The sequence below is a fragment of the Scomber scombrus genome, chromosome 11 (genome assembly GCF_963691925.1).
Source record: "Scomber scombrus chromosome 11, fScoSco1.1, whole genome shotgun sequence".
Lineage (NCBI taxonomy): Eukaryota > Metazoa > Chordata > Actinopteri > Scombriformes > Scombridae > Scomber > Scomber scombrus.
This window is the reverse complement of record NC_084980.1, coordinates 26,348,891-26,364,609: the sequence shown is the minus strand read 5'-3', so window position 1 is coordinate 26,364,609 and position 15,719 is coordinate 26,348,891. Positions and strand designations below refer to the sequence as shown.

Sequence of the window (15,719 nt, the reverse complement as noted above, 5' to 3'; positions counted from 1 at the left end):
TCCCTATGAGTTGAGGAAAAAAAATAGCTAGTAATTTTTTTATTTATTTTTTGTATCAGATGTAGCATACTGATTTTAATTAGGGTGCGGGTCAGGTTTTGGTTCTATTTAAAGCGGGTCGGGTTGGGTATGGAATTATTTAATTAGTGATGCTGTCGGATAACAGGTCGGTGCGGTTTTAAGCACAGATGGGAAGGGCGGCTGCTGGTTTACAAAATGGGATCAGTTCAGGACTCTGCCCAGCAATACACTCATTGAATGTGAAGTTGATCAGATGTTTTCGAGACATGCCAAACACACATTCATACATAAATACAGACAGACAGACAGATAGAAAGACAGAGATTCATTGCTATCAAGAGACACAGTTCAATAGCATTAAGTTATTAGCACTACGGATGTAATCCCATTTTCGACCACAATATGAATTTCAATAGAAGGGTGGCGCTGTCCGTATTTCCAATCGTTGACTCAAACAGCAGAAGAAGAAACAGACGCAACGTTGTTTATGAGGGTTGTTTTTAAAAAATATGTTTCTGAACGTGCCTGAGACCTCCTGCACTAAGTCTTGAACGTGCATTCAAAGTTTAGTTCACGGTACACAGTTCAGTAGTAGAGCTTAAGTCTCTTAAACTTTTGCAAGTCATTCACGCTACGGATGTAATCCCACTTCCGGCCACACTGTGGGTTACAGCAGCAGAGTGGCGCTGTCCGTATTTCCACCCGTTGATTCCACAGGCAGAAGAAGAAGCAAATAAAGGTTGTTTATGAGATATTTTTATATCTCTCGAGAGTCGCTTATCCAAACAACTTCACCATTGGCACAGCACTTCCTTTGGTTCCCAGCTATACATCTGCCAGGTATGAAGTAGATCGGATGAATAGTTTTTGAGATATGCGATGCAAAGGACATACAGAGACAGACAGACATCATATTCCTTTGCTTTATATTTAGAAATGATATCTATTTCAACATTTCTTTACACAAAAACACAGTGTCCTTGATTACTCAACAATGTGATAGAATAATGTTAAGGCCATCAGCTTTAATTATTATTATATATTATTATTATTATTACTATTATTATTATTATTATTATTATTATTATTATTATTATTATTATTACCTTTGATTCTGATATTTGCTTATTTATTTATTGTCAGTTTTTGATAAGAGAAAGTAGGTAAAAGAAGAGCAGCTTTGTTGTAGGCTCATTTAATTGTATATAAGAATATAAGGCTGAAGATATCCAATAAAGTACCCCAATGTTGTTGTTGTTTGTTGTGTGTGTGTGTGTGTGTGTGTGTGTGTGTGTGTGTGTGTGTGTGTGTGTGTGTGTGTGTGTGTGTGCGTGTGTGTGTGTGTGTGTGTGTGTGGCATGGTGACAGCTTTACAGATTTAACACACTCACTTTTTTTTTTTAGAATTGTGCTCCTTTTATGTGTGTTGAGTGTGCATCAAATCTTGTATCATACAGGTTGAAGACAGGGTTATCAGACTAGACTTTACTTTTCAGATCCCTCATTTAATCCCTGCACTCGTCACTTTCATGTATTTAATCAATCTTCCCTTTAGATTAGCCACTTTAGCCTCCACTGATACTCAATTTAATTAATTATGCACATGTCAAATTTAATTTAATTTAATATTTCATAAACTTATCTTTGTATGTTTGCATTGGGTAATAAAAGAAATGCTGATTCTGACTGATTTGGCTAGGTCATGCTGACATAAAAATCCCAAAACCAGGAATCATAAAGATACAAAAATCTCTGGATTGGTCTTTTTAGCCGGAACCCTAACACTTCGATCCCACCGGTTACATTTGCATTGAGTTTCAGCTCCAACGCAATTTTGTTCCATCCTCCACATGGTCCCTTACCCCACCAGGTGCATTTCAGAAGTGGTGCATTTTTACTGCAGTCATGCCATCTACCTTTTAAATTAAGATGCACTGCTACTACCTTGAAGTTGTCAAAACCTGTACTGTATCATGATTTTCTCCAAATTTTCTATGACATATCAATGTGAATTACTTGAATTAGTATTTGAAAGGAATCATATTTACATACCATATTTTATTATTCTTAATTTACTATACTAAATTGAGGAGTTCAGGAAATAATACAAACGTTGTTATAGGACATGAGGTTCACATAAAATGATATATGTGTATGCTGTACTGTATACAGTACATTTTCAATGAAGCAGTTTCTCTCAAGAACTATTGGGGGAGCTATTGTTATATGAAAGCACATACCATCATAACCATGGTGCCCAGAGTTATAGCATAACAGTACAAAGAGGAGGAGCAAGTCTTTTAGGACAGTCAATATCATTCCACATTTATGCAGACATAAGCTCAATAATTGTACAAGACATACTGTAGGAGTCAGTGGTGTGAGACATGCCAACAATTAACACAATACAGTAGTGCCTTACAGCAATCATAGACAATCTGTCTTCCTGTGTAATTCAGCGCTCAGTGCTTAATACTTGCTCCATACATTCATCAAATGTGACATAAATGCAGATTAAGGAAGAGTTAATGAGTATCTGCATGGTTCAGGGTAGTTACTGTACTATTACGTAGTTATAACAACTAAGAAAAGAATGGCTTCATGGAGATATAACCTGTGGTCTATAAACATGATCCTCCAATTACTAACTTAAACCTCTTTTCTTGGATTTTCTGTACACAAAGCATCCTGCCACAATGGTTTCTTTATGTGGGTCCCAAACCCAGCAATCCCACCACAAGATGAATCCAAAGGGTCGTCAAATAATTATGAGGGTAAGAAACCATAGTAATCTAAATTCCTTATTTAAATTTTTCTCTAATCTTTGTTTTTGTCTTGTGAAATATTCAAAGGTTTTGCCACTTCAGGATTTACAAAATTGCTCAAATGAAGCAATCTGAGAAGGAAAAATCATATTCATTTATTCATATTTTAGGGTCACTGCTGCTGTATAACATGTGGATTTATGTAATCTGACCAGTTTAAATTACCCTTTAATTTGCATTCTAACTTGTTTATTATTAAATATTTAATGGATATAATATGCTTCTACACACAGACAACGTTTCTAAAGTCATTTAACTATATTCAGTGATTTACTGTAAATATATTGAGTATGCTACTAGAAACCTATTTCCTGAGTTGACACACCGGCAGCATGACCCTTTACCCACTTAACTAAGTGTAAGGTCAGATTGAAGCCCCTCATGGGAAAATACTAGTGTTTTGACAGGACTGGTTTAGTAAACTTGTTTTACATAACCCGTTTGACCTCCACCCCGTTTCACAGATAAGAAAACATATCTGTATTGGTTTAACTTGATGCAGAGCGGATAACATCACTGTAAAGTTATACGAGGAATTGGCATTTTCTGAAACTGCTGCACCTCCAGCGCTTTTTACCTATGATAACATCAGTACAACTGACAACTGTAATTTCCTAATACGAGGAACTGACCATAAAACATTACACTAAGAATATTTGGCACATGTTGTAACTGATACTTGAAAACACTTATTCATATGTTGCAATGAATAACACATGTAAAAAAATAAACACTTACTTTTTTAAAGAAATACAATATATGTCTAATTTCCATAGACAAAAAAAAAAAAAATCCAATATCAGGGTTAACATTAAATGTGAGATTTGAAATAAAAATATTTCCACATTGGAAATAATAGATAGATGAACACCCACATGTACATAATTGTATAACTTGTATGTTTTTTTTTAAATTTGGAAAAGTAAGGGGTGATGACTGTATTTATTTTTCCACACTTCCGACAGTAACTTGCCACTTAACCCAAAAACAAACAGGCATGCACACACACACAACCACGTATGCACACACACACACACACACACACACACACACACACACACACACACACACACACACACACACACACACACACACACACACACACACACACACACACAAACACACACACACACACACACAGTCAAAGAAAATCTTATACCAAATTTAAAGGAATCATTTACCTGTGTCAAAATTGATTTGAGGTCTGAATCAAAACATGCATGCACGCGCTCACACAAACACACGCACGCACACACACACACACACACACACACACACACACACACACACGCTCAAAGGAAATCTTATGCCAAATTTAAAAGAATCATTTACCAGCCTAAAATTGATTTTCTTTTTTTAGGCCAGAATCTAAGTTTTGTAACTGAGGGTAAGTTTAAGCTGGCTGTTGCAACATCTTGTGGCTATTGAACTGAATGAACGGCTACTAAAGCTGGTTAAATCAACTCTGACAGCTACTGACAGTAAGGGCTTTAAAGTACCATTCTTATGTTTTTTTTTTATTTGTATGAGAGCAAGATAAAACAGTAAATCACTTATTACTGTAAAATAGGTTTTGAAGGCAGCAGGCTATTGTTGCTGACTCCTTGAAGTTCATATTACTGCCTTACTGGTAAGGTAAATGTGATACCGAGCTCAGCGAACTGCACAGATGATAGAATTCAGTACAGCTACTGACATTTCAGAGAATATTATTTCAGTCTCTTTAAGCCGCTTGTTTTTATATTTGGGCAAAGACACAGTACACACCTCTTGTTTTTCAGTGTTCAACATGTATGTGATTGAAAGCATTTTCTCTCTGGTAGTTGACAACCATGAGAAAGATGCAGCTGTTAAACTTCCCTGCTGATATTTGCCATGCTCTCATTGGTCCAGAGGAGAGAGAAAATGTGTATAAATACTAATGTTGAGCAGCAGGTGAGTGTGGTTCTTCTCTCTCATCCAGGGAAAAGCATGAGGGTCTTCATTCTCTTGGCACTGTTCGGGCTCGGCCTGGCACAGCACAACCCCCAGACCAAACACGGTAGGACTGCTATCGTCCACCTGTTTGAGTGGAGGTGGGCCGACATCGCTGCAGAGTGTGAACGGTTTTTGGGTCCTAATGGCTACGGTGGAGTTCAGGTATGTGTGGCTGAAAACACGTGGATATTATAGTCTAAATCAAAGGATTGAGGATAATCCCTCTTTTTCTATTTTACAATATTATGTCTAAACTGCATGTTTAAGATGCACAAAGCACTTCTTTTCACATGAGTTGTGTGGTGAAAAAAATCTATTGCTACTCTCTTTCATAGCCAGGGCTCATTATTTTTAAACAGATATAAAAATACAAGTCTTGCCTTGTAATCAGAATATACAATCTATTAAGAGGATTTAAATAATCCCTCTTCAACCTTTCTCTTCTCCTTCATTTAGACTGAACAAAATATAATATAGAATTATATGTATATTACACTCAAAATGTAGGTTTTAACTCTATTCAGCCCTGATCTTGTGTTTGCAACAATTTCTTTATTTATAGTGATAATAAATCTTTTTCCTATGTGTCACTCAGATCTCTCCTCCAAATGAGCACATTGTGCTGAACAGCCCCTTCAGACCCTGGTGGCAGAGGTACCAGCCAATCGGCTACAACCTGTGCTCCAGATCTGGCAATGAGAACGAGCTGAGGGACATGATCACCAGATGCAACAACGTTGGGGTAAACTACATTACGGCAGTGATTTAGTGAAAGGCATTAGAAGCTCTGTTCTGTATTTGACAGCACCTCGTAAATCTAAAGCCTTGTACGAGACATTACGTAACACTTAAAGCTTTAAACATCACTATCACTTTTTTTTTTCAATACCAGGGACCTGGCGTTTAAGAACGGAAGACATTTCTGAAAAATAAGCAATCATTTAATTAATTACTATTGCTATTTTTTGTGAAGAGAAATACTATGCAGTTTCTAGGCCACCAACACTGCAGTGCTGCTCTGACATGTCCCTGTGACCCTCCAGTGAACTTTAGATGCTAATTCGTTAAAAAGTGACGACGTGACTGAAGGGAGGTGTTGATTAGTCGCGTTGCATTTACGATCCTGTGTCCATCCATAGGTCAACATCTATGTGGATGCTATCATCAACCACATGTGCGGAGCCGGCGGCGGAGAAGGAACCCACTCTTCATGTGGAAGCTGGTTCAGCGCCAACAAGAAGGATTTCCCCACTGTGCCCTTCACCCATTGGGACTTCAATGACCACAAATGCAGGACTGGCAGTGGCAATATTGAGAACTATGGCGATGCCAATCAGGTACTACATGGCACTGAGAAAAACTGATGGAACAGTAATTAATGTACATTTCCCTATTACATTTTCAGTTTTTGCAGTATTTATTCACACCATTCAAGGATCCATTAAAAAGGCAGAAGCTCCCACATTAACTCACTACTCAACTACATCCATTCAGTCATTCTAGGAATCTAAACAGCACCTCATGAATGGTCTAACATTCGCAAAAACAGTTATAAACAAAAACTTCTCATTTACTGCTCCAGGTGCGTGACTGTCGTCTGGTTGGTCTGCTGGACCTCGCCCTGGAGAAAGACTACGTCAGGGGCAAGGTGGCTGACTTCATGAACAAGCTGATTGATATGGGTGTGGCTGGATTCAGAGTGGATGCCTGCAAGCACATGTGGCCCGGTGACCTGGCAGCCATCTACGGTCGTCTGCATAACCTCAACAACAAGTGGTTCCCTGGTGGTGCCAGACCCTTCATCTTCCAGGAGGTATTTTTTTTTAGACAGATTTTCAGACATTTACATGAAAAGGCAGAAGATTAAACGTAAGACTAATCTAGTCCCATTTAACATATAAACTGTATTTTACAGTTTGTGTGTAGCCTAAATCCTTCTATGCAATCAAGTTAAACTCAGACTACAACTGCATGAACTCACTTTTGTATTCAGTATTCGATAGATCTTGCTGAACCAAAATATCACTGAATTTATCTGAAGTTTATTTTGCGGGAAAAAAACATGCAGTCAGCAAACACAAACTGCTGCCAGCAAAACTACTTTGCATTCAAAACTACGATTGGCCAAGTCCCAGCTGTAATCTGCATGTGATTGGATGAATAATAACCGCACACGTAGCATCCATGTGTTAATGACCAACATTTATGACTGATAGCGCAAAGCAACATTTGGCAGAGCTGTGGGAAAAAGAGCAGAAAAAACAAGATGACAAACACAAACACATGCACACCAGAGCTGATGGTAATATCTAAGAAATCACTGGCAAGAAACTAATGCAATGGATGTTGAAGTTTACTATAAACTAAAAGGGCTTAACTAAAAAAACAAAGACAGTAAGCTGCAAAAGCTGGCTGTAATCTTAAAAATAAGTATGCTCTGTCCTCACTAACAAGCTTAATGTTAAATAGCAGAAAGATTGTTCTTGTTACTGCTGAATCAAAAGCTTATTTGTTTTTATTACCGATTCACAAATCACTCATGTGATACAATTAATCTAAACCATTGTTATGTTGAATAGTATAAATGAATTATGTGTTGTTTTCCCCTTCAGGTTATTGATCTGGGAGGTGAGCCTATCACAACCAGAGAGTACACCCATCTGGGAAGGGTGACTGAGTTCAAATTTAGTGCCAGGCTGGGAACAATCTTCAGAAAATGGAACGGCGAGAAGCTGTCTTACACCAAGTATGTGTGTATCTGTTGGTGTGCCTAAACCACATATCAAATTGATATATTTGAAGAGTTTAAGTGAAATAGCTACAGAAATAGCCGCTTATATACCTGTACAAAATGACTGAACAAGAAGGTTATTTTTGAAATGTCTCTCTTTTACAAAATGATGAGAAATTACTAGAAATATCATAGATTCTTATTTAACACATCCAATGTTTAGAAGTGGACTCCTCATTAGTAAATGTTGTTCTTGTGTCCAGGACCTGGGGAGAGGGATGGGGTTTCATGTCCAATGGCAATGCTGTAGTCTTTGTTGACAACCATGACAACCAGAGAGGCCACGGTGCCGGTGGTGCATCCATTCTTACCTTCTGGGACTCAAAGCTCTACAAGATGGCTGTTGCCTACATGCTGGCCCACCCTTACGGAGTAACCAGAGTGATGTCTAGCTTCCGCTGGAACCGCCACATTGTGAATGGAAAGGTATATTCTCTCGTAATTTAAAAAGAAACATAATTTATAATGTAGTTTGTGTTAAATTCATTTAAAGTCATTTATTGATGAATTCATACATGCACTTCAATGATTATCCCCCAGGATCAGAATGACTGGATGGGACCTCCTAGCCATGGCGATGGATCTACGAAGCCCGTTCCCATCAATCCTGACCAGACTTGTGGAGACGGATGGGTGTGTGAGCACAGATGGCGTCAGATTAAGTGAGTCCTCAGAACCCCAGAGAGACAGAGAACTCCTGACCTCAAACACAGAGCATCAGTCACTTCCTCTTGGTCTTGTGCATCTAAAAGCTACTTTTTCTAGAATACTTGACTGTTACTTTCCTAAAATACTGTCGCTACTCTATTGAAATGATGTAATCCATCTGGTGGCTATTAAAGACTACTGATTACTTGGTAGTGACAGTAAGGTTAATAATGAATAACCTGAGAACAACTCATAGTCTACACTAAAAATGATGTATTATACTTTCAAATCCTTACAGTAAATCAAAAACAGTGCAATTACATTTTTTTGTCATATCTTCTATTAGGAACATGGTAGCTTTCCGTAATGTGGTCAACGGACAGCCTCATTCCAACTGGTGGGACAACCAGAGCAACCAGGTTGCCTTTGGACGTGGTAACCGTGGTTTCATCGTCTTTAACAATGATGACTGGTAAGGACTTGGACTCTAACTGTTCTAACACATACATCAACAAAGAACTGATCAACCACCGTAATCGATTGTCAGTGACAAGTTGACGACTGATGATTGGCTTTCTGTGTGTTATGATATACTTTAATGACACACTGACTTTTACAATGGCTTTTTCTCACCTTACTAGTAGGTAGACACACAAAATAAATATTCTCCCCTGCCCCAGCATCCTTTTTTCAATAGGAAATGCAATAAATTCATAGGGTAAGATTGTGCAAAAAGATATTGGCATCATGCATCGGAGGCTTTTAAAACAATAAACACCTTGTCTTCACCTTTAGGGACATGGATGTGACTCTGAACACTGGCATGCCCGGTGGCACCTACTGTGACGTCATTTCTGGCCAGAAGGAAGGAAGCAGGTGCACTGGGAAGCAGATCAATGTTGGTGGTGATGGCCGTGCCCACTTCAGGATTAGCAACAGAGATGAGGACCCCTTCGTTGCTATTCACGCTGACTCAAAACTGTAAACAATAAATTCTATTTTCCAACTTGAATTATCAGCATGATTTTTTTTTTACCCTACCTTTAATGTTGACATATTCAGATTTGATTTTTGCATACTGAGTAACCTCTGCAAGGTTTTAACAGACACACTCATATGATTCTTCATATTTGATCTGACCAGATTTTGCTACCAGATGGACAGATTTTCTCCATATGGGCAATTCAAGTATGTTGCCTTTCAAGTTGGCAAGTTTAGAGGGTTTACATTAATGTCAATATCTCTTCACGACAAGGTTGGTTCTTTGAAACGGGGGTTCGTTGCTTTGGCACGTCTTGTTTATTTGATGCATTCAAGCTTAAGTCATGCCGTGAGAACTGTACTTGTGAATAAACATAATACAAACTACATCAACAAATCATACAGTACATAGCATGAAGACAAATAAAAATACAAAATGACGCTTGGCACAAACATTAAATAAAAGGTATTTTCCAAGTTAAAAAAAAACCTTGTTGGCTGTTTGTCATGAAAAGAAGTTCCTTCAAAAGTCCTTTTGACTGTCTGCTTTGGCTTCAGACATCAATAATTATAACTTCAAATGCAGCAGAGCTTTGTGAGGGGCATCGGCTCAACAGCACTTACACAATACAACCCCTCTTCACATGCTGTAGTTGAATGAGAGGATCAGTCAACTGCACAACAGTTCTTTACAGTTTCGCCTGAATGCATCAATGGCATATATGTTAAATATTTGCACTGACTATGGTGAGCTCCACATATGATTATGTTACCTACATAGAAAAGGAAATTACTGAAACTTCTTTACCATTATTTTGCACCCTTTGGATACTGCAAGTCATTTCCAAGATAAACCCAACACCAGGGGTTGCTGACCTACACGAGATGAAAATGTTTCCCTGCTGCAAAGATGGATAATTGTTGTTTCATTGGGTGTGGTTCCACGTTCAACAGATTTTGAGAAATGTATTAAAAAATACTATAATTACTGTATGGGTCCCATTTTTATCAATCTGCTAGTTTAAACAGTTTTGTGGTAAACATTATTTGACCCTTCATGTTTTTAAAAGTATTTCTCTCATTAGAGCCTCAGACCACTTTAACATGTGGAGAAATCCAAAGCTTGACTGGCCTGCCTTAGTAGTTACAATTGCTAAGCTGTTCAGGGACATGGGGATGAATGACTATAAAAAGGTTAAGTTGTTCAAATTAGATGTTGTCAAATTGCTTTTTAAACATCACATTTTTTAGTGAGTGTTTTGGACAAAGCCTGTGACGCCTGTGGATGTCCTTCCTGCATTGTGTATTCGTCTCTTCCACTGGGACAGCTCCCTGCCATCGCACTGCAGCCACTTCAGTTTCACCTGAGTGCAACGCTGGCATCCGTCATTAGGGCAGCGTAGGGGCCCAGAGGCCCAGCGAGACAAAACTCCATTCTTACTTCCTCCCTCTCTGTGCTTTCTTCCTGTCCCATCAACCTCCACTTTCTCCCTGTCTCCACCTTTCCAGCCCACCTACAGAGTTCAGCAGCTCTGGAACGGTTATACTGGAGTGCCAGCCACCAGAGGTGAGACAGCAAAGGTGATGCCTGCCAGAACATTCAGCTCATCTCAGTTGTCATGGCAACGTGACCCACGAGTGAGAGAAAACCTGGGCAATTCTTCTATGCCTCATAGAAAGGAAAAACATAGCAAATGAATGACAAAGAAAGCCTTACTGTATTTACTTATGGATGGTGTAAACACTGGCAAGTCATGTGGTTTATGATGTGTGGCTTCACATTTCTCACAATTCAGAGAGAGAAGTGTTAAACCACATGACAGTGCCAGACAAATCAAGCAGTTTATTAGAAGAAAAAAAAAAGGTCTCTGGAAGCGCTTGAAGCTTTGTAAATTGTGAACTACTTTTCAGTTTTAAGTACTAAACAGCAGGTGGTGAATCTTTGCTCACACATTGTGTGAGAAAGTCAAAGTGACAGAGAGTGCAGGAAAAGGATAGATGGAGACCTTAACGTTGGACTAGCCTCAACATATTGCAACTGCTAAATTATTGACCCTCTCTCCATCTTTTAGTCCGGCAGCTGTGAGGGGCTGTACCTTCCGATTAGCTGCAGAGATGTCATCGTTGCAGACCGGGGTCTTTGGTCCTGTCATCCTCACTGATGCCTTGTGACATGGCTGTCAACTGTGTCCCCATCCTGTTTCATATTTCATATGGTGCACCAGACCTGCCTGTCACATCACCCAAGGAGAAAGACAGTCATCAACTTAAAGACCAAGCAACTGAGTTTTGGATCTATTCAGCTCACTTTCTCTCTCACTCTCTCTCTCTCTCTCTCTCTCTCTCTCTCTCTCTCTCTCTCTCTCTCTCTCTCTCTCTCTCTCTCTCTCTCTCTCTCTCTCTCTCTCTCTCTCTCTCTCTCTCTCACTGCTTTGAGAAAGCCAAAAAGACAACATAATGTGGTTCGTATAATGCTCTGAAACAGACAGGGAATGTAGATTTTTGATTCAGAATTTACTATTAAAGTCTAAATAGGTGTCTTTCTCTCTCAACACATTTTGAGCAAAGAATACAGTTGGCTTATAATGTCTGTATTATAAGAAATGTATAATTGTTGAATGATGTGTTTTGGCGCTAAAATGTTATGGCTCTTTGTTGATTGTTATTGGTACAATCATAAACACAACATCAACTCCTCTGAGGAGTTTGATACCTGGATAATATTCCTCTTCCCATCACATGGGGGCAGTATTGAAACAAGAACTATTCAAATAAAGCTTTCCCAAAACAAGATTGAAAAGGTCCCTCTTTTGCGCCGCTCGAAATTTTACTGTAGAATTATTCAAGATGCGAAAAGAATTTATGATTGATGTTTAATTCTAAGAATTGAGTATGAATTATACATGGTCAATGACAGTATAAAAGAGGTGAATGATGTATGACCGTATTGCTCATACAAACTTAATACTTGCAAAACTGCATAGTGTTAGGCTGTCAGTGTTTGCTCTCAGCTGAAACAGACCCTTCCTTCTGTATTGAGCAGTCTGTTGTTTGTACTTGTAAGATATTATCATCGAAATGTTCAACTAATCATTCTGACAAAGAACTCAGTGCAGAGTGGTATTGATCCAAAGCTTTTGACAGAATCATCATCCATTTTCTGGTCAATGTGGATCCTGTCAAACTTCCTCACCGTGCACTGTCACTCTCACTTTCTCCATGACAATATGCTACACATCTGACGATACATTTACGTTTTTTTAAAGGTAATTCTTAAAAATGATGCGTGCATCACAGAGGTGTTTAACTCAATGCATTTAGTAAATGTTCTCTGTCCCTAAAGTGATGACAAATGATGTCATGCAAAAAAGAATAAGGTACTGTATTGTATTATATACATTATTATTCATAAAAGAAGTACCTGTTGTTTTATTCACTGTGATATCCATTAAACATACAATAGCATAGTTCGGAACATTATAAATGTTATATTGCCTTTTATATTGTCTTTGTTATAACAACCTTATTTTTCAACTGGATTCATTTGGATTCTTCGTGTGGTACAGCATGACATCCAGCAGCTTTGTATGTTTTCACGAGATGTTTCTAACATATTGCTTTTACAGTATTTCATGTACTTTTGGATATTATTTGTTTTAGGATGTGTTCGTTGCTTTAGCCTGTTGTTTATTATATTTGTAGTTGTAACAATGTTTTCATGCTGTACTTTTGTCAGTCATTATTCTGTCAGTGCATTGACCATATCTGTCAAACAGTAGTCTAGTCAAAACAGAATCATTTTCTTTAATAGCTCATTATCCAGTTTCCATGAAAGAAAATGAAAAATGGCATTGAATAATGTTGATACATTATTACATTGGTCTGTGTCACAGTTACCCTTTTCCAACACCTTTGGTGTCCTTGCAGTGAGCTTATTCATACCCCCCACCAACAGATTATACAGCAGCACACAGAGCAACATGAAGGTTGGCCTTTTGTGTCCTCATACATTTCTCTGCTTTAGTCTTTAATGATATCATTGCCTGGCTAAGTCATCTCTTATAGCTGACACCCCACAGGGTGGCCAATATTTAGTCTATGGTGTATGTGTGTGTGTGTGTGTGTGTGTGTGTGTGGTCTGTACCCCAGGCATCCTAAATGTAGAGTGTGACAAACGCTACTTAGGCTTGAATCTTATACCCAGACTATAATATGAAGCTAAAATGCCGCTATATGAAATGGGCGCCCTGCACAACTTTGAAATAATTGAGACAAACTCATTCAGTCGCGGCTCATTTAATATAATGAGCAAAGTGAGCTGTTCAATTTGCATACTGATAAGATGCCTCCATCAGATTACATAGCCCCCTCTCATAGATATTCACTGTGGATATTACATTTAATCAGAGCACGGATTTACTTCACAAACACACTCAGAGAAGTGCAAACTAAGGCTTTCAATTAGGCCATTGCCAGGTCTTAATCACCTCGAAGATAAATTGGGCAGTGGGTCAACAGCTTCCTGAGTCATGTTGCCAATAGAAGTGCCTTAGACGTGGGATTTAGCACAGATCAAAAAGACTGGAAACACATTGCACATTTGGTGTTCAGAAATGTTTGTTACAAAAAGAAATCCTGTCTATTTCAGCAGCATTTATATTTCATGTGCTGCTGTCTAACATTGGCTTTGGGATGCTCAGTGACCCCTTTCAGCTGTCGCGTTTGTGCTTTCTTTTATTGATCCTTGTTATTGCTATGTTACTTCCCTGCTGCTTGTGATGGCTCCCTTGCATTCTCTCTCCATTTCAGTGGATTCTATTTGCCCAGGTGCTCTGCTGGATGTTTGTATTGCACATTGTGGTATAACTGAAACCAAAACAGTGAGGGGCAGCAGTGCTGGCTGGTCTAAATCACATGTTTGCTCAGTGGCTCCAAGCACTGCTGGAGGAATTGGACCAGGGAGGCAGCCCACAGCCAGGTTCCAGAGCCCACAGGCCTGTGGAGCAAGACTTTCTGAAAGGGAGCAGATGGTGACATGAATAGTGCAGCAGGTCTCGTCCACCCCCGCCCATTGCCTTGCGTGCAGCACATTACCTCAACAAACGCTTCTCATAATTGATGTGCTGAAATGGCCCCATCATCACTGGTTTTTGCCGAGTGGCAGAATCATCAAGGTCATTACTGCAACTCTGACATACTTTCTGCTGGATCTGGGAGACGAGTGGATTTCTTGAAAAACTTCTTGAAGACTACTATACACATACTTCTGTCACACCGTCTGTGTGTTTCTGGCACTAATGGAGGTTATATAACCTTTATTTAATCAGGTAATATCACCAAGATCAAGTACAGCAGAGAGAAAATTGCATTGCATAGCCAGGCATAACAAAAGCACACACCACATCAAAATCAGTGGCAGAAATGACTAAATAGACTCAAGGTTAAATGTTTAAAAATTGGCCAGTGGGATGAGACATTCAATATTTAAAATCCTCTGGACTGTAATTCATTCCATTTATAAGATTCAAAGTAGTCAAAGGCGGTTTTCCCAAGCTCAGTATTTACATAAGGGGAGGTAGAGTTAAACAGTCCTGAGATCTGGTCTGGTGAGCAGTGGTTTTGAATTTCTTATAAGGTTATAACCTACGATTGTATACAAAACATAACATTAGAAATTGAGTTTCCTTTCATATCCCATTATGGATACATTTTTATATCACATTTTGTCCTCATATCAGCACATATTTTCATCTCCGTGAGTGATACGAAAACACTTTTCCCACCTAATTCCCTATCTGTCTACCAGCCGTTGCGAGGGGAGGGGAAGGGGGGGATACCTTAATTATACATGGCAGCCCTGGGCAACACATAACATTAAATTTGTATGGCTTGGTTTAGACAGACTATGTCAAAATCTGTTTTTTGACCTAGCCAGTCCAGTACGGTCAGCGTATTCCCAGTTTAATTTATACAAACATAGTGGTTATCGTTAGAACCATTAAGAGAAGATGAACCTGTTTCAATCAATTTTTATATATTTCTGCATCAATGTTTAACAGCCAACCTACGGCAACTGTCTTTGCAGCCCATACACATCACTACTGCATACAGTCCATATGTTCAGTAAAAAGGAAAGTTTATAATGATCTGAAAAAACTGGTTCCACTTGTAAAAAAGAGAATAGTAATGTATTTGAGAATTTAATTTTCTACATTTACAAAATGTTGAACAGGTTGTTTTAAATAGAGCAATCATTATCAATCCTAATATTACCCTCAGAATATAACCAGTAAATGTGTGCTATTTGGCATTTGGGATGGTTAAACTGAACGTTATACAGGTTAAGTGAGATGTCTCAATAATTGTGGATGGATGACTTTGAAACCTGGTGAATACGTTTATGCTCCTCTCAGGATGAATAAACTGTGAAACTAAACATTAACTTTTCATTTGCAGAATCATAAAAAATTGTCCAA

General features: G+C 38.6%; 1 protein-coding gene across 1 annotated transcript; it reads left to right on the top strand.

Moving 5' to 3' along the window:
* The first annotated feature begins 813 nt into the window (after positions 1-813).
* Positions 814-9,268, top strand: amy2a (amylase alpha 2A). Its single transcript, XM_062428427.1, has 10 exons — positions 814-861; positions 4,810-4,985; positions 5,419-5,565; positions 5,963-6,160; positions 6,406-6,636; positions 7,436-7,569; positions 7,818-8,040; positions 8,155-8,276; positions 8,609-8,734; positions 9,058-9,268. The coding sequence occupies exons 2-10, from the start codon at positions 4,818-4,820 to the stop codon at positions 9,245-9,247; spliced, it is 1,539 nt and encodes a 512-aa protein (XP_062284411.1). The 5' UTR covers positions 814-861; positions 4,810-4,817; the 3' UTR covers positions 9,248-9,268.
* Positions 9,269-15,719: the final 6,451 nt, after the last annotated feature.